Raw genomic sequence first — 20,126 nt, forward strand, 5'->3', positions numbered from 1 at the left:
AAAGTGTTACCTCACAAGTGGTCCCATACTTATTTGGTTTAAATCCGCTCATTGGATCATGAAGAAATTAACGATAATCTTAAATTTTTTTATGAGAATTGAAGTTTGGTTTTTTTTTTATCTTAAAAATTACTTGTTATATGAGTTAGACTTCTATAAAAAAAACAGTAATGATATAAATCAAAAAAATATGTTTGATCCTTATTTACTTATCGATTTCCTATACAATTGTGTTATATAAATAAGGAAAAATATTAGATTTTATAAAATTTTTATATTTGTATTTTTGCATCCTAGTGTAAGTATGTTCCCAGTGGATAAATTAAAGAGTTAAGAGCCCTTCCTGAAAAACAAGAGGCCTTCTACTTTGCATTCTTTTCTCCTTTCTTTTTTGCATGGCGTGGCACAAATTGAAGGGCTTCTGCTTTCGCTGCCTATAGTAGGGCTCCCGGAAGGGCTTTTGTAGGACGACCTTCAGAAAGCTGTTTTTTTTTTATATATAAAAATTAGAATGGCTTCACTTAAGGAGGCCTACGTGAATTATCTTCTGGGTTGTTTATAAGATGACAGTATAAAATGTTTTCTCTAAGGGCCGGTTGTTCAATGTCTGGTTACCACTACTTCCCAGTTAAACGTCATTATCGACGATTTCCTTGTATTTAACCGGAGCTTCTACCTCCGATTTGTGTTGAACAGACAATAACAATCGGCCCTAAGGGCCCGTTTCTCAATGTCTGGTTAACACTTACTACAGGATAAACATCGTTATCGACATTATCGACTCCCTGTTATATGTTATAGAGTCGATCATGTGTTAACCAGAAATTGAGAAACTTGCCCTAAGAGAATGTTCAATTTAACATTTTCTAGTTGTCATCGCGTGCCACTTTATGGACTTTGAACTAGTCATCGCGATCGACGCATCATCAATTTATTTCTCTATTAATCATTAATTGACGATCATGTAAACAAAAATATTCGGATTTAAATAAATATTTATATTTGCAAACAAGTGCTAGATATGTGCATATGTACATATATACCTATGGATAAGTGGAATATTTGATTAGACAAGCTAAATCTCTATAATTCACAACAGGCGCTATTTAAAGATAATAAAAGAGGCAGAAACTTTTTAGCACGGTTTTGTGAATTAAAAAAATGCTATGTAAATTGTTTTGCACTTTCGATGCAACGGAAGTGCAGCCATTTTACCTTTATCTATTTCCGACTTCAATAATAAAGAGAGAATCATCGCAATAAGTGCAAGGACCGGACTAAGGATAAGCCCAAGGCAAAGACAAAGGCTTAGATTGATGCGGTATGCCGATCTAAACGCGGTTAGGTCGCCGAAACAAAAGCCCTGGGTCGGGAAAACCCGAGTCATTCCGGTGCGAAGAACCGGCTTTCAACCGTGAGACCCCTGTCTAATCCAACGAAACGCGATGACATGACATGAATTCAGGATTTAAAACCCTCCTAAAAGACATTTTTGAGAGTCAAGAAGCCTTTCATTTTACATTGCTGTCTCCTTGGAAGGCCAAACGTAGAGTGGTCAAGAGGCTGCACAAATTGTGCAAAAACAGTGCACCAGCAGTAAAATCCAGGCATCCATCGGGAAGGCGAAAGCCCCAAAGCCCTCAGCCCCTGTGAAATTTGCATACTGATGCTGAAATATTTGGTTCCGGCGAGAGTAGCATATCTCACCAATTCTGATGTGTGGAAACCGGGAGAGTGGTCCCACTGCTTGAACCGGGGAAGCAACCCAACAAATGAGTCTAGCAAAACTAAAAATTTCAAGTGGAAAATTCCCCTAAGCAAGGCTCGTACCGAGGATTGGCAAGGATTGGTGAAGCGGCTACTGAGATACAGGAGTTCATCGTTAGTGGGCGGGGTTACGCCCATTTTCCAAAAATCTCGAAACTATATTATTTTTTACCAAAATTCTACTTCACATATTAATTTTCAACAATTTTGTTCCAATGATTACTGAAATATCGTAGTTTTTGCATTTTTCGAAAAAAAACGTTCTATGAGAAAGGGGCATGTTTCGAGTCCGATTTCACCTATTTTCAATAGCAACCTACCTTGGATAAAGGGCCAAATTTCGTTGATATTTCAATTTTTACCCGAGTTATCGTGTACACGGACAGACGGACGGACGGATAGACAGGCATGGCTTTACCGACTTCTCTTTTCATTCGGATCATTTATGTATGCATTTGTTTATATCTATCTCGATTTCTTTAGGCTGTTACAAACAACCGTTATGCGAACAAAGTTATAATACCCTTGTCCACAAGTGCGCTCGAGTATAAAAACACTTCTATTTACATACATACATACATATCGCACACGATCTTCAAAGGTGACACAACTCATAGTGAAATAATAAAAAGTATACCAGGTAACTGAGATCTTCGTATTTGAAAGCAAAATTTGATTTCGTTATTTTGTCTTTCGTTTCTGGTATTCGCTTTTTTCGATTCTGGCATTAACGCTTGGTTTTTTTGCATGCCTCTGTCCAATTTCGGACTAGATCCTCATCCTTCCAGACTGAAAACATCATACTGCAACGCTATGTGTGCTTTTGCACAAGCAGCAAGAATTTCTTGGCATTATTTCTTAAATTTTTTTTTTTCTCACTCAAAAGGGTTAACGTGAAAGTCAAATCAAACAAAACATTGTGTGATAAGAAATTGTCAAATAAGAGTATCGAAATAGAATGGCATTGCTATCTGGTACACTTTATAGTTGCGATCCCGTACGAGTCCGGACTAGTCAGAATCAGTCAGATTTTACTGGAAATCGATCCCGTACTCGGTTCTCTGACTATTGAGAGGACAAAAAAAAGAGTAAATTCGGTTCTCTCTCTGTCAGAAGTTACCAGTTTTAGTCCGAGAATTTTTTGCTGGTAAATTCTGGTAAATGTGTCAAACGATCAGCTGTAGTGTGTTTGGCAACCAAATTGTAAACAAAAGAAAAGTGCACTCTTCTAATTCATGTTGAAAAGTATTTAATTACTTGTTTAAGTGGATTCTAATGAATTTGAAAGTATTATTGGTTATTTACATGTGTGAGCTGAGTGTGTTTACATACAAAATAAGCAAAAATTTACAATCAAAATTTAGAGGTTATGTTGAAGTTGACAGAAGCTACCATTTTTTACTAAGAAGCGATCCCGTACTTTTCAATGTTACTCTCTCGCTCTGAGCGAATTTTTATTTTTTGACAGTTTTACTAGTCCGAGTCCGAGGAATACGGGATTGCACCTTATATTATTTCACTATGACACAACTCAAAATTCTTCTTTCTTAACTCACATCTGAATGTGAGTTAACAGGTGCCCTCTGTAAAAACGATATTCGTCGAATCATTACACCGTGAGACAAAAACCAAAAAATTTTAAAACACGCAAAAAATCAATATATTCATAAAACTAGCGAGCCACATATAGTATAACTGCGTTCTTAATTTTTCTCTCTGACGTCAGGATATTTTTTAAAGGAATTTGATTAAAGGATTTGATTGATATGCGTATTTGTATAGTTTGTATATAAAAATTTGAGAAAAAACGCTTAAAAGGACAAAATACCTTTTTTTATAAAAAAAAAAAAATACAAAAGAATTACCAACCGATTTTTAAAAATTTGATATCGTTGTAAAGGCAATTAAACCCCCTTTCTTCTGGTATGCATATTTGTATACTTTGTATATAAAAATTTGAGAAAAAAACACTTAAAAGCAAGAAATACCTTTTTACATATAAAAAAAAAATATTTTAAACGAAAAAAATTACAAACTGATTTTTAAAAAATTGGTATCATTGGAAAGGATACCGGAAAACGTATACTTTCTTAAACCCAAAAATTTCTATTTATATACACAAAAAAAAATTGGATTAGAAACATTTTTTCCCTCTATATAAACTGCCGGCCCCCTAGGTGAAAGGCTGGCTACGCCCTTGTATATAAAACAATTAAAGTATTTAAACCGTACATCATACGGTGAGTTTGTTCTTTTAGGGCGCATACATGGTTCCATAATAACGATTCCAGTATCTTCATTTGTGTATATTGTAACTACAACTCAACATCTTATAAAGAGAAGTGTAACATTTTTTTTATCTAAACTAATAAAGTTAGAAGGACGAAACTAATAAAGTTAGAAGGACGAAATTCGAGGATGTGGTAGTTAACATATTAGTCCTTGACATATATTTTTTTCAAAAATAAATATTGGAAATTTTCAAGGATATTGAAGGATAAGGTTTTAAAAGGGCATTTTCAATACTTATTCGTATTGGTGCACCCAAAAATTAAATTATTTTTCTATTCTACAGAATTTTTCCTTTTAACTGATATCCATATTTTTATTATACAATGCACCGAATCTTTTGAATAATTTTTTTATGCAATCATATTCTAGAAACTTCAGTCCTTTAAAAAAAAAAATCCTGACGCCATAGAGAAAAACTAAAAACGCAGTTTTACTATATTTGGCCCCCAGTTTTGTGAATATATTGATTTTGTCGAGTGTAAAATTGACCGTCGCACGGTGTTGTTAATATTAAATACAAAATCCCTAAATATGTATATAAATATTTTTTTCTAATAAAAAAGTAGGTACCCTATCAGCGCGTAAATTTTATAGATAAATAAGGATAATAAATTATTTAAATAAATAAATTATATTGTTGTACATATACTCGCTTTCTTCTTTTTTTCTTTAGTAATTTTGTATTAGTATTTTTTGTTTTGTTTTTGTACTTTACCTTGTCTGGCATTGTGAAATGATAACGTTGAACCACGCAGTTTTGTTTATTTTTTTCGTTTTCGTGTTTTGCTGTATGTGTATTCACAATGCAATGGGCAGCAATAGGAAGCACTGCAATATCACTGAACTTTTCGACCGCTTCGTTACACCAAAACGCTAGTCGTCGTAGTGCTTGACTTATTTAAATAGTTTTATGCAATGAATCGAAATGTGTCAGCATCAATTCGTATTAGCACGAGTTTATAAATAATTCTCAAATAAACCAGTTTTATATAAGCATTTAAAACTTTCTATTGTTACTCTTTCACTAAGTATAGAAAGCTATTTATTATCAACACACTACATAATAGGTAGGTATAAAATTGCCGACGGCGACAACGCTGCACGTTCTTTACTAAATATATGTAAATTTATGATATCTTATGGCAATACAAAAATTATTTGTTTTGTGTTGATTGCACTAATAACAACACTTCCATAAGCCTTGCGCACATAGATTATTGTTATTAAAATATTCTTTTGCCACTCTTCTTGCCCTTTATTTTCGGATTTTGCTTTAAAATTTTTCCAATTGCGAAGAATCTTCACATAGCATATGTACATACATATGTATGCATGTGTTTATTGGTAAAGGAAATCGTTGTCAGCAGCAAAAGCTATGTGGATAGGTTTAAGATTTGGAGAACACTGCAGCTGCGAAGTGGAAAAGAAAAAAATGACCGAAACAATTTTTGATGTGAATCAACGAAAAAGTTAAATTGTTTCGTATTAAAAAGCGGTGGAGCGAGCACAACCAACGACAATCAAACGTCCACGCAAATCAACAATTAAAATTGTACTAAGCACATTGTGGGCCATAGCCGGGAAAAAATGACTGAGAGAGAGCAAGAGTGGACGAGAGACCAACTGCAAAGGGAAAATAGCCAGTAATTTTAAGGTAGCAGTTTTTCAACTTTGGACCGTATGCCAAGTGCTGAGCACGGTATACAACAAATGAATAAAAAAAATTTAATTTATATACAATGTACATATCGTTACTTTAATTAACAAAGGCCCTAACCAACAATTTTTTTATTTTAAAGAACCAAAAAATATAAAAACAAAGAGTATCAAAAACAGGTAGGGGCTCTTTAAAAAGTGACATGTACCTCCGTTGTTTTTGGTACTAGCACTTTAAAATTTTTACTGAAGGTGCATTTTAATACATCCTACTAAAATCTGTGACAAAAAGTATTGGTTAGGGCCTTTGTGAATTAAGGTAGCGATATATTATAATTAAGTTCCCTCAGCATGTACAGAGCAAAAGCAGACACGATTTCATTGTAATTTGTTGCAAAAAACTACAGCAAAAACGCCCTTCCTCATCGTTCCACGAGACTCGGGTATATGTAACCGGAACGACCCACATTTATATCTAGCCATGGTGTCAGTTCAAACAGTCCCTAAAACTGTTTTGTGAATTTGTATCTTATTACAGCAACTGCCCTCCTTTTATGATTAACGTGTGCCCAGAAATAGTTGGTGCTACTCTTTCTGAGAAGTGGGGTGTTTCGAGTTAATAAACTTTTGAAGAATATGTGCTATATGCATTCAGTTTAGTGCGCAACGAATCTATTGTAAATATAGCGCGCTGAGAAGTGTAGAAGCACTCACGAGAGAATTAACTTTGATAAAAATATAGATAATTCAAATTTTGTTGAGCGAATTGAGCGCAACTGTAAATTATTAGAAATCCACACGCAATCCACATAGTATTTAACCATACATTCAAGTTTATTAAATTTCTTTAATAATTTTCAATTCCTTCATACAGGCCCTGCAATTCACTTCCGAGTGAATTTCAGCCAAAGCCACTTTGAATTCAAATTGAATGGGGTTGAAATTCACTCGGAAGTTAAATGCAGAGCCAGAACCTCTTTCTCAAAAATGTTTCAGTTCAACAATAGAGTTATCGTACAAGGATTTAATAACTATTTCATTGAAATTCCTTTTTAACAATACATTCTTTGTGATTACTCACTCGTCTGTAATACAAATAAAAAGTTAAACATAACTTTGTCTTAAGTTTTACACACGAAAACGATAACATAAATTCTGTTTGTATGTACGCTCTTCATATTTGCTTAGCAAATCCCAAATTGACCAGCATTTGTGTTGTTTCGGCAAATTCCTTATCCAATAAACGTACAGTTAATTCGTCATCGTTAATTTTTTGTATGACCTGCACTTCGAAACGTTGATTCAATAACGTAACCACTAACATTTGCACAGCTTGCTCGAAGCGTGACTTATCACCGTTGGTTAGATCGATTACACCATCTAAACGACAAAGAACTGCGCGAAACGGTTCCACTTCCTGCTCATGGTTGCAACTTGCCATACTCTTCAGTGGTACCATTTCTGTATTGCCATAATCTACATAAAATACCTTTAGGGAAAAAGAAAATTACTGCCCTAAATAAAGATTCAAACATTAAAAGAACGTTTACCTTGAAAGTACCGTCATCAATCATATCAATGACCTTGGCACGATACCAAAATTCGTCCTTTGCATACTGCGCCAATATTACATCACCTAATTTCGGTGGTTCAGTCAACTTTTGCTCCAGTAATATTTCGTCGGTATTCCAGAATAATTGTTCCAATTGTTCAGTCTTGTCTTTGAGAATTTGGCCGTAGAAACAATCAGGTCCAGCAATATGGATAACTTCCAATTGAATTAAGTCATCTTTGGAGATCTCATCTATGCGAGGGGTTAGCAGAAATTTCAAATTGTTATTGCTGCCAAATTTTGGTTTCTGTGGTGGATCATCACTATTGGAATTTTCATCAAAAGAATTTACAAACGGGTTATTTGATACGTTCTTTCTTTTCTTATTCTGCAATTTAAAAAAAAAAAACACATTTAGAGTATTCACATGGTGTCTATAATAGTCGTATATAGGCCCGAGTTCCAAGTTGTAGTTGTTGTAACAGCATACAAATTCCCCAAAGAGTTCTTGGGGAATGTTGCTGGAGTGTCAATCCTTGGCCAGATATAAATCTGGGTCGTTCTGGGTTGGGCATATTGTACATTTCCATCAGTTATAGTATAGAAATAAAAGAGGATGATGCTTTTCATTAAAACAACTTAGAACTCGTCATACTACCTTTATTCGGACCTGTTTTGAATGGCCTTTTTTTATATCAGGGGTATTCTCGCAGTCTGGCAAAGCTCTTGCACGGTTTGCAAAGCTATCACATAGGGAAACCGGTTTTTACCGTACAATCCGTATATTCCGTGCACCGGGCGAGAGCTTTACAAGACTCCGAGAACACCCACAAAAATCAAAAAGAAGGGGCGAACGTGCAAAAAATTGGCGGAAAACCAATTTTTATTGAAATTTTAAAACGGTGAAAATGGTTTACAGTTATCGTGTATAAACTCTTACCAATGTAACATTAAATTTACGACGTTATGACAATATAACTATTTACATATACATAGCCATTGCAACTTTTTTAATTGTATTAACTTACCTCTGCTGGTAAATTTTCGATTTCTCGACTTTCAATAATGTATACGTATAAAACCCGGCCCGTTTTTCGAACCACTTCAAAAGTGACTTCCTTAAATTCATATTTTCTCAACTTTTTGCCCAATAATAATGCATCTGTCTGCTTGCATCCTTCGAATGCATCTTTTACTCCCAAGAGTATACATTTTATAGCCTGTGCCGGCAAATCCCTATACATTTTCGGTAAATCATAAAACTGCACCTCATTGCTATTCAAAGGCACAAGCTCGCCATAATCGATGAGTAGCACATGTATGTTATCCTCGGTACTACCATGAGATACACATTCAGGAGTTTGTATTACTGCTCGTAAAATGCTCTTACTGTTAATAGAAATACCAAAAACAACATTCGTTGGAGGCATTCGAACGCTCTTGGGCAGATTAAGCATGTTACTTAGCTCGTAGAGCATATCGTTACGCATTTGGCAAGCATAAAAGGTTAATGTGTCTATATTATCGATGTACGTTATAAAAGCTGCAAAGTGATATCCAGCGACGAATCCAGACAAATCCCGCAATTGCACACATGACGGCAATGCTTCCAACGTCAATGATTCTGGTCTGGCAAAAGTTATTTTACGAGCAAACGGAAACCTTGCGTCGCATACTTTGACTTTATTATCAGTGGTTATGGGATCATCCAACGCTAATGCAGCGGTCGACTCCTCATCTTCATTACTACGATAATGTTCCCAGTCTCCACCATAATCTTGACACCCATCGTTGTCCCTTAACGCCTTATGCCATTCAACGAATTCCTCGAGTAAATAAGAATCCTGTGGCATGTTTAAGCCAACATCACCACCAGTCAAGATTTTATTCAAATTATGCAGTTGTAAGTGGATGTTAAATTTCCGCGCCAAGTTTGTTACGGAAGCCACGCGAGACATGTATCGGTCGTAGGCCATTAGCGCAAACACATTGCCATGCAATGGGAAGCCAGATTCCTTTCGAGAATTTTTAAATATTTCATTTCTCATTACAACTTCACTATCGATTAAAAATCTAGACAAATTCGCCTGAAGCTGCTCAAGTTCTCGTTTACACATGAGATGCATTGTCTGCATACGATCCATATTTGACCGGAACGCCATTTGGAGTGACGAAAAATAAGTGAAACGATATCAAACCAAAATAAAATAGATAAAAATATGAATTTAATTCAGAAAATCTCGCAAATTGTGAAATGACAGCAGTTTAATACAAGTTCCGTTATATTGACACAGTAACGGAACTTAGGAAATAACGTTGCCATATTACGAATTTAAGCAGCCAAGTTTCCAGGCAAAATGTCGTTGGGCTCTGTCACACGGTCAGTAATTATCACGATATTTGGATCGCGATCCATATTGATGGATTGATGCTACATGTTCAATATTTATCGCGTCAGTATTTGCATAATTTTTGTGCTGAACGCTTATTATGACGCAAGAAAATATTTTTATTTTGTATGTATAATTTACAGACAATGCATTCCACATTTATTTTAAAACTTCCGATGTTAATTAAAATTTGTACAACTTGTTTTGAAAGATTTTAAGCACCGAGAGCGAAGGCAGAGCCGATGTTCGCATTATGAGAGTAAAATATGTACTGACGAAATGTATGGATCGCGTTTTGAAAGTGCTACACGTTCAATATTTATTGACGGTATTGCGATCCGCGATCCAGATTTCAAAATTTTTAGGGCCCTGTCACACGGTGAGTAATTATCACGATATTTGGATCGCGATCCATATTGATGGATTGATGGATCGCGCACGAATGCTACATGTTCAATATTTATCGCGTCAGTGTTTGCATCAGTTTTGTGCTGAACGCTTATTATGGCGCAAGAAAATATTTTTATTTTGTGCGTATAATTTACAGATAATGCATTCCACAATTATTTTAAAATTTCCAATGTTAATTCAAATTTTCTCAATTTGTTTTGAAAGGGTTTAAGCACCAAGAGCGAAGGCAGAGCGAATACGTTTTCGATGTTTGCATTATGGGAGTAATGCATTCCACAATTATTTTAAAATTTCCAATGTTAATTCAAATTTTCTCAATTTGTTTTGAAATGGTTTAAGCACCAAGAGCGAAGGCAGAGCGAATACGTTTTCGATGTTTGCATTATGGGAGTAAAAGATGTACTGACGAAATGTATGGATCGCGTTTTGAAAGTGCTAGACGTTCAATATTTATTGACGGTATTGCGATCCCGATTCAGATTTCAAAATTTTTAGAAATTTTGCAATATGGATCACGATCCATCAATACTGCATGCTACACCGTCAATAAATATCGTGATACTTGGATCACGTCAATAAATACTGACCGTGTGACAGGGCCCTTAGAAGTTTTGCGATATGGATCACGATCCATCAATACTGCATGCTACACCGTCAGTAGATATCGTGATACTTGGATCACGTCAAAAAATACTGACCGTGTGACAGGGCCCTTTCGATTTCCCCCAACTCATTGGGCCTGAGCACACTAGCCTGCTCAGTCGGACTGAGCAGTCCACCACTCGAACGCACACTGGACTGAGCAGTCCACCACTCGAACGCACACTGGACTGAGCAGTCGGCCGAAAACAGGTTTCAGTTTTGTATACATGAACTACGCATGATTGTGTTAGTGCATGTGGCACATGCAAACAAAACGAAATAGAAAACATGTTGTCTATGTGTGCGTGTCAGTCCATCGTCAATCCGCGATTTTCGCGGACAGAAATGAGCGAGGTAAACTCGAACTCTCTTCCCCCTCTTATCCGCACAAAACCGGTTTTAGGCGGACTGAGCAGTCCAGTGTGCGAAGGCCCATTAAGGGAAAATCCACCACAAAGTATATCTGCATATTAAAATGTTACATTTCTTTTGAATGGCTGAATGGTGTATGACGAATTGAATTGTTTAGGCTGCGAATGTTCGCTGTAAAAATTAAAACACACTGTTCTATATGAGAACGCACACAACCAAAGCAAACGATGACGTTCGTCCGACGACTGTTGGCAACGATAGACTTATTTCTATCGTCGTCGCTGACGACAGCGGAAAAATACGATCCATTGTGGCCATATGCTAAATATTCTCAAGTTTTTAAATCGAAATTGAAAAATACTGTATTAGTTTTTGTTTGAAATTAATAATCTTATTGTTTGTAAAAACTTTTATTGTACCTTGTCATAAGCAGCTGAATTCGTTGTCGCCGTAGTTGTGTTTTACTGAGCGAAAGTTGCCGCCGTCGTCGCACTACTGTGCGAAAATTCGCTGTTCGTCGGTATTGTGTTTCAATGGTAAAGCTCATTTCTTTTATTGCTGCACGCTGCACCAAAGTGAATTAATACAAGGTGATATCGGTTGAGAAAAAACTCAAGTATACTCAAGTTCAAAACCCAAAAATACAACAAACGCATCATTTTCACATTCAGAAGGACCGCGACGAATTCTAGCAACACCACCTTGTATAAATTCGCCTTGTGCTGCACATTTTACAAGAGACACTTCTATTTCGGGTGTTCTTTGCTGGTTCTTTGCGACACCCGGTGTTGTCAGTGTTCCGGTGTTGAACTAAGGTGAATTAATACTAGGTGGTATGGGTTGGGTAAAAACAACTCAAGTATACCCAAGTTCAAAACCCAAAAATACAACCAACACATAATTTTCACATTCAGAAGGACCGCGGCTAATTTTAGCAACACCACCTTGTCAAAATTCGCCTTGTGCTGCACATTTTACAAGTGACACTTCGCTTTTGGGTGTTCTTTGCTGGTTCTTTGCGCCGCCTGGTGTCGTCAGTGTTCCGGTGTTGCTGGCGCCATTGCGTCACTGAGTTGTGAAAACCGGTATCGGCGCCAGTAATTATTGAATCATGGCGCGTATTTGGGGCCAATGAAAATGTAATATTAAGGTCCATCTACATAGAGCTTTCGCGTTGGCGTTGGTTTGACAGAACGCGCGTTGAAAGTATGCTTGCTATAATAAACGCTTGACAATAAATGCTTCGCCCACTAAATTAACACACTTACGACAGATGAATTAATATTTCATATCAATAATTGCATGACAAAATTTTCTCGAATTTGATTAAAAGGGAAAAATATTTCACAGCTGATGAACGACGCACGCGATAAGGTGAGAGTTGGCTATCTTTCTGACTTGTGTTGGCGTTAGCGTTGCCAAATTTTGGCTATGTGGACCAAGACCGATGTATTCGTTTCACCATGGATGTGGACGGCTGCTTTGGAGCTCATGTATTCATAGTCAGTTGTTGAATCGTCGCCAACGCCATCGCAAGGCCAAATTTGTATGTGGGCGGGCCTTTACGGTGTGGTGATTTGGCCTATTTTGCGAAATGAAAGAACGTACAGTCTTTGACCAAAAGCACTTTCTTTCAAATGTAACCGGCCGTCTTCACGTGCTGGAAGATCTAGCTTGGGCACGTGTAGACCGCAAACAGTACGAAGCATACTTTTTCGTGCATATCGAGCGGCTTTCAAGCTCTCCCATGCTTTGAACTATCATTTTTGTTGTTTGACAGGTATATTCTTATTTCGTAGAATTCTTCAGAGCAGCAACATCGTTTATTTTAGTGAAAAATACAAATTTAGCCTACAAAGCTCGAATCTTATTTTTTGGCGACATTTTACAAATGAAAAAGTACTGTCAATGCCCAGCCAACAAAACTCGCGAGATGTTCAAGCATGTGAATACGGCCGTAAATATGGCTGTAAAAAAATTTTTACAGTGAAATTGCACTATCAATAACTTGCTTTCAAGTTGATGTTGTTTTTGTAGCGGTACTACTAAGCGCCGCCTAGATCGGTTTGTCCATCAATCGTTGTCGTCAAGATCAACTAATGGTAGGCCCATGAACTTCTTTCGAAAGACACTTTACATGCAGGGTGTAACTCCTCATGCAACTGCTTTCTGAAATTTCTCAATTTGACAGCCTTTTCGAAATATATTGCATTGCCACGTCCGCCAGGCTCCCTGCGTTCAGAAATGCATCAAGCCAAAGCAGCAGGCTCTTTTATTAACCCACTTCAGAAAAGGCGGTTATCTGTTCGACGGATTATTTTTTTTGTATGTATGTTCCCGCATAACTTTGGACCACGTTAGTCGATTTCGATAATTCATCGGAAGGTGGTACCTCAAGGGTGGTCCAATACTAATTTTGTTTAGATCCGATAATTGGATCGTGAAGAAATTTACGATAATCTTAAATTTGTATATGAGAATTGAAGTCGGTTTTGTTTTTTGCTTAAAAATTACTCGTTTCTAAACTATAATTGATGAAAATGGCCAATATGTGCAACCACGCTTAAATCCCGAATTGGAACTTAGTTGCGCGCAAAACATACATTACCCTAAATTATAGTTTATAAATAAAGGAGCACGATGCTTTCGCTTGATGCATTTCTGAACACAGCCGCTATTATCGATCTTGGTTGTTTGATGCATACACAGGGTTTTATATCTCATACTTGAATAACAATATGGCCATTTATGTGCAGATTAAACTTATTATCTGAAAATGAACTTTTGAAGTTAATTAACAATCTCTACTTAAGTAGGCCATCTGAAATTCGACCTTAGTAACCTATCTTCTAAACCTAGATCTCTCCCCATGACACCAATGTCTACCTTCTTTTTAACTCAAAATGCTTTTAGAAAATAAAACTCGTAATAGTAATTCTTTAGTTTATCTTTTTATTCTATGTATACTTATTAGAAAGCGTCTTAAAATAAAATGTCTCATTTGGTTTCTGGACTTTTATTTGAGTAATACACTATAGATTACGTTAGGTTTACAATAAAGTAGCCCATTTTAGTAGCAGTACTTATGTAGAAATTAAATATTTTATCGTCCTTCGACTGCAAAATGAAAATTTGTATATTAATCGTAAACATTATTCATTGTTAAAAATCACAGGCACTTACTATAGGATGATAGATCAATCTCATCCGGTAATTCAGTGATGTTGACATCAAATCTGTCTTGCACTTCGTTCAAAATTTTAGCATCAGCCTCATCCGAGACAAAGGTTATAGCCAAACCTTTGGTACCAAAACGACCAGCACGAGCCACACGATGAAGATAAGTGTCCGAATCTTCAGGCATATCATAATTAAATACAATATTCACACGTTCGATATCCATACCACGACCAAAAAGATTGGTGGCTACCAATATGCGTTTTTGGAAATCCTTGAATTGTTGATAGCGATTTAAACGTTCCTCTTGTGTCATTCCACGATGTATGCCAATTGCGGGGAAATTTTGTTCGGTTAGTAACTGAGCTAGAGCCATGCACCGTTGAACTGATTTTACGAAAATTACAACCTGTTTTTCATTTAATTATATAAATAGAATTCAAATACATTAAAACTCATTTAATTCAAATAGGTGCTTACTTGATTGAATTCGAGTACATCCAACAATTCAAACAATTTCTTGTTTTTCTCGTTCTCCTTCAGTTTAACATAGTGCTGTTGTAATCCGTGCAATGTCAATTTAGCTTCGTCATCCACATAAACTTCCATGGGCTGCAATATAAAATTAAATAAGGAATATTTAAACTTACAATTTATGAAAACCAGCATAATTAGGAATCATCCTGCCGCTGAATCGTCAAAGGACAGACGGGCGCCTTTAGCTCATTCACTGACGTCCAATATTAGACTTAGCAAATTTAGAAACATTTATATGCTATAATTACATACGGCCACACAACCACCACATCTCATTAGTTTCGAAACAGGCTACTGGTACACACAACATTGAAGTGATCCCCAATGGAATGTTTAGACCTATTTCCATTTAGTGCTTGGCTGACAGATGCATCCCCAAATAAGGCATTTCCCTTTCCATTTTGTAAATGATCGATTAACTGAATAATGTTTTCCCCATGTTGAAACATGTATCAAATCACGTCGCAAATTGTTGGTTGTAATAGCATAAAGCTATCCCCATGAAATTTTGGGGAATACTGCTGCAGTCGCAATGATCCACGTCGCTTTGCAAAGAATTAATAGAAGTCAACTTCATTTTACATTACGCAACCAAGTGACGCATTGCTATAATTATGGCTTCTAAAAACCGTTTTGTTATAGTTTTTCTTTTATAATGGATTTGATATTTTCAGGTTAAGATATATTTCTATTCTGTTATACTTTATGCTTTTTGTTATTAGTTTTAACATTTGTGACTTTGTTTTTTTAATGGTGTTGTGGTGTTTATGTTGTGGCAGTTCAGCAATTGGGATAAAGCTTAGTGGTATAACTAGTAGTAGTAGAAGAATGGACACGTAGATATTTACATCTTGCATAAATTTTTTGCACACCGGACGTATTTCCTTGCTCAACGTAGCGGAAAACATCATTACTTGTTTTCCATGTGGAGTGCTTCGAAAAATCTCCTGAACATCGCGACGCATATCTGCAATTTGATTAAGAATATGAAAATACTTAATTTCAAGAAACAGCAAATTCCATACCTAGTACAAAATTAAAACCTTATGGTCTTATTCATAAGAAATTAAAATAGATTTAAAGAGCTCTATAAAATGACATTTTCATACAAATTCCGAGTTTATAAATTATAAAGCAGTTACAAGACTTCTTTATTTTTTATGAATTTGGGTTTTAGTGTTTAAAGCTTACCAAGTTGTTCCAACATTTTGTCACATTCGTCAAGAATAAAGTGTTTCAAGTGCTTTAGATTAAGTTTTTTGTTGCGTATCAAGGCTAGGATACGACCAGGTGTGCCAACAACAATGTGTGGCGTTGTACCCTTCAACGATTCTTCATCTTTCTGAATGGATAAGCCGCCAAAGAATACGCCAACCTTAAATATTCAAAAATTTATGCTTCTCGAATTCAACAAAATTTTAACAGAGTATATTAGTAACTACCTTCACAGCTGGCATATACTTGGAGAATCGTTCGTACTCCTTGCTAATTTGGAATGCTAATTCACGAGTATGACACATAACCAACACGTATACCACATTTTCCGTCGGTTCTAGCTGTTGTAAAGTTGCAAGCACAAAAACAGCAGTCTTACCCATACCCGACTTGGCTTGACAGAGAATATCCATTCCCAGCACTGCCTGTGGTATACACTCATGTTGCACTGTAATTAAATAAATACATAATATGTGTGAACGAAAAGTTTAGTTACCCATCATCAATCTCTAGAATGAACACAATTTTCAGATTTAAATTTGATAAATCGATCATTATATATCTGATGTCCCTATCAATAGTATCATCATTTAAACAGCGCACCGACAACTTCAGTTGATAATTACAAAAATATACAATTTACATTTTCTTACCCTCAGACGGATGCTCGAAACCGCAGTCAACTATTGCACGCAAAATTTCCGGCTTCAGCAGAAAATCACGAAAGCCCGAACTGTGAATTGACACGTATGTGCCTTTCACGTCTTTCTTTGGTGCTTCAGGGACTTCGGCGGCAGTGGTCTCGGTCTGCTCCTCATCCTCATAATCCAAAAGATCATCATTATCAGCCATTTTTTAATGGAAGTTGAGTATCGTTCTATTCGACCCGGAAAAAAATGCTAAGAAAAAGTTAGGTTATTCGGTTTTGCAAAACGCCACATGAGACGCCATTTTCTTTAAATTTTCAAGCTGGCAAAACAGCCGATATTTTGTTGGAAATTGCTTTCTCTTTGATAAACTTATTTTACTAATATAGTAGAGCATAATTATTACCGTCAAGAGATTTTCTTTAGTTGATAAGCAACAATCTTGCAACTTAATTTAATTTAATTGTACAATTCTTGCAGGAACGCGTCACACTTTTCTTTTGCTATTCCGAATTTTTTCGTTGAGTTTGCGAGCGTGCTGCCATATCGCTAAATAATTAGTCATCAATTACTTGGACGTTAAAAGCCCTACACACGCATTGATTTATCGGCCAACCAGTTGACCAACCTACTTAACGAAATTCCCTACAAACGCATCAACCAGTTGGCCGATTTCATTTGAGTGAGAGTTTTTGAACTGTGAACAACACAACAGCACTGGCAAACTTTTAAGCTATGCTAGGAATGCTTCTCATTTTTATGTATTTGTTATTGCTACCGCCCCCGTCTTCACAAATAGTACGCATTTTCACTAGAGAAAAGAACCGAAAACACACTTGTTAACGTTAATGCGCCTTTAAAAAAATGAAATCGCATTTTAGGTTGCCAACTTGTCTACACACAGAGCAACAAGTTGACCAACCTGCCTCAAAAATCTAAAATTTTTGATTTTTCTCCACCCTGACGCACAACTTGACGAAGGTTTGCCAACTTGCCTACACACGGCTTATTTACCATCAACTTCTAGCGGTTGGCCAACTGGTTGGCCGATAAATCGATCCGTGTGTAGGGCCTTTTACATGGTCAAGAACTTTAGCTGAAATTAGTCAAGAACGTAAAACTACCGGTACGTAAACCCGAGTCAGCTGACACCATCTGTCTTACCAGAGCGCCATGTAAATGAAAACTCAACACAGCAGAATTTTTCTGTAGTTGTAGCCCGTAGCGCAGAAATCTGCGGAATTTAGATTTTTCCGTGTCAGCTGATTTCTTTCTTCTATAGATGCACTTCATTTTAATTACATTTGCACAAAAAAATTATTGAAAATCGCTTAAAAATCACTGAAATAAACCACCGACAAAATACACATAAAGAAAAAGGGAAAACAGAAATAGCAAGCTTCAAAATTACGAACGTCACACACTTTTTTCTCAAATGCTATTACAAATGGAGGCTTCTCAACCGGTCAGATCTGTTCTAATTGGTTCATGGGAAATCCCTCAAGGTTTCGAGGATAATCGTAACAATACGTTTAAAATATTTGAAACTTACTATTGAATAAGGTTTTTTGTTGAAACCTAAGTAGTTTGTATTTAGCTACGATCTATTATGGCACGAAAAATTTTAGTTGAAGAGGTAAGTTTATGAAAAGGCATTGAGGAGTGGCAACACTGTAGTAAGCAATACTGAGGGCTCCAGTAATCGATAAAATTCTGCGTATACAGACTGAGTTTTAGTATACGTTCTGCGTTTCAACTTTGCTCGCAAGTTCAAATACACACAAGTCTAGACTAAAGGCCGGTCCACATAGAAATTTCGCGTTGGCGTTGGTTTGACAGAATGCACGTTAAAAGTATGCTTGCTACAATGAACGCTTGGCAGCGAATGCTTGGGCCACTAAATTAACATACTAACGACGGATAAATTAATATTTCATATCAATAATTGCATTAAAAGCGATATTTCTTGCCCGCACTTGATTAAAAAGGGGAAAATATTTCACACAATTTTATTTATTTGCAACAGCTGACGAGCAACGCACGCGAAAAGATGAGAGTTGGCCATCTTTTTGCTTTGTGTTGGCGTGAGCGTTGCCGAATTCTGGCTATATGGACGGGTGCATTTGAATTCATGTATTCATAGTCAGCTGTTGAAGCGATGCCAACGCCAACGCAACGCCAAAGTTTTATGTGGACGGGCCTTTAAGCTCGTCGGCGATTTCAAGCATCCGTTGTTGGTTACCCCAGCAACGAGTACATGTGTGAGTGTCGGGTTGAATGTCGGGTGCTTGAAGCTTGCCCGGCGACACTCATGCATAAAGCGTCAACACCGTTTGCAATAAAATTTCGTAGTGGGCGGACGTAAACATGTCTTCATCGGATGACGATTTTTTGCTACTTGCCACTAAAATCTTTATCTTCCGCGAACTTGCTCATTTTACATATCACAACAAACTAACACACTAATGCTTGTCAACGCTTTGCGCCACTATCAAACAGACCGCTTGTCAAGCGGTCGCGTTGATGGAAAATCAAAAATTTTTGATTTTCCATCAACACGAGCCGACAACAAGTACGTGTGACACGACGGTCTCCGATTGCCTCGGTTGCTGGGGTAACCAACAACGGATGCTTGAAATCGCCGACGAGCTTAAGAGCGATTTCACAATACTCAGTATGATATCGGATCGAAATTTTTGGTTTTTACCGAAAGTATACCGAAAGTTAGCCGACCTCATGTATTTCAATTGGCATTTTCACATTAGTGTCGCATACATGAAATCGGAGCGGACTGATTTCGGCATACCGCACTGCAGTAAGACAGGTCAGTAAAATCTGAAAATTTACTGCACCAAAGAACGTAAATCTATAAGAAGGGACAACACGTTATAATTGTAGCGAGTGTGAACATCAGGAGCGCCTTCTATTTTGCCCAAATACGTTTTTAGATTGGATAAAAAGAGAAGGCACGCTCTTGATGTTCACACTCGCTACAATTATAACGTGTTGTCTCTTCTTATTGATTTACGTTCTTTGACTGAACACAGCTTTGCGGCGTACAAAAACCACAAGGAGAAAGTACGAAGTAAATAAATGAAAATAAATATAACAAGCTATAGTATCCTTGTCTTCGCCAGAGGATATTTGTACAACGCTTTAATCAACTTTCAATGTTGCATGTCCAGACGCCTTTGCTGCTATAATTATAGATTATAATCAAAGTTCCTATACAAAATTCTAGACATCAACCTACCTCGTCGGTAGGCATATCAAAGACCATACAGTAGACACGAGACGTAGATGTCGCCATGCCGGAAGTAGCTAAAAATTGTGCTTAAAAATATGCACTACATACACTATAGCGGAAAACGGAAGACACGCCATTTCTTTAAATGAGATTAATTGGTGCTCGTATGTATGTATGTACATATGTACATATATGCATGTGCGTATGTTGAAAGAGAATGT

General features: G+C 36.7%; 3 protein-coding genes across 4 annotated transcripts in view; all 3 read right to left on the reverse strand.

Annotated features, from left to right (window-relative positions):
- LOC118741063 (sodium-coupled monocarboxylate transporter 2) overlaps positions 1-5,583 on the reverse strand; it is a 23,779-nt gene extending 18,196 nt beyond the window's left edge. The window contains exon 1 of the mRNA XM_036472876.1: positions 4,775-5,583. Coding sequence (XP_036328769.1) covers positions 4,775-4,786 — 12 coding nt within the window. The 5' untranslated portion in view covers positions 4,787-5,583. The remainder of the gene's footprint in view (positions 1-4,774) is intronic.
- Positions 5,584-6,793: 1,210 nt separating this feature from the next.
- LOC118741729 (tudor domain-containing protein 1-like) lies at positions 6,794-9,429 on the reverse strand. Its single transcript, XM_036473698.1, has 3 exons — positions 8,296-9,429; positions 7,266-7,655; positions 6,794-7,204 (listed from the first exon to the last, which is right to left on the reverse strand). Exons 1-3 carry the CDS (start codon positions 9,427-9,429, stop codon positions 6,890-6,892), a joined length of 1,839 nt encoding a protein of 612 aa, XP_036329591.1. The 3' UTR covers positions 6,794-6,889.
- A 4,592-nt stretch (positions 9,430-14,021) lies between these two features.
- LOC118741064 (ATP-dependent RNA helicase WM6) lies at positions 14,022-17,192 on the reverse strand. 2 transcript variants are annotated; one of them, XM_036472878.1, is made up of 8 exons: positions 17,065-17,192; positions 16,665-16,888; positions 16,239-16,459; positions 15,988-16,171; positions 15,645-15,763; positions 14,740-14,871; positions 14,266-14,668; positions 14,022-14,199 (listed from the first exon to the last, which is right to left on the reverse strand). In XM_036472878.1, the coding sequence occupies exons 2-8, from the start codon at positions 16,861-16,863 to the stop codon at positions 14,186-14,188; spliced, it is 1,272 nt and encodes a 423-aa protein (XP_036328771.1). In that variant the 5' UTR covers positions 16,864-16,888; positions 17,065-17,192; the 3' UTR covers positions 14,022-14,185. The 2 variants fall into 2 exon arrangements, with proteins under 2 accessions (XP_036328771.1, XP_036328770.1); XM_036472877.1 differs by having other exon boundaries at positions 16,665-16,910.
- Between the last annotated feature and the right edge of the window lie 2,934 nt (positions 17,193-20,126).

Source organism: Rhagoletis pomonella, unplaced genomic scaffold, assembly GCF_013731165.1.
Source record: "Rhagoletis pomonella isolate Grant_MI unplaced genomic scaffold, Rhpom_1.0 Rhpom_scaffold_00006, whole genome shotgun sequence".
NCBI lineage: Eukaryota > Metazoa > Arthropoda > Insecta > Diptera > Tephritidae > Rhagoletis > Rhagoletis pomonella.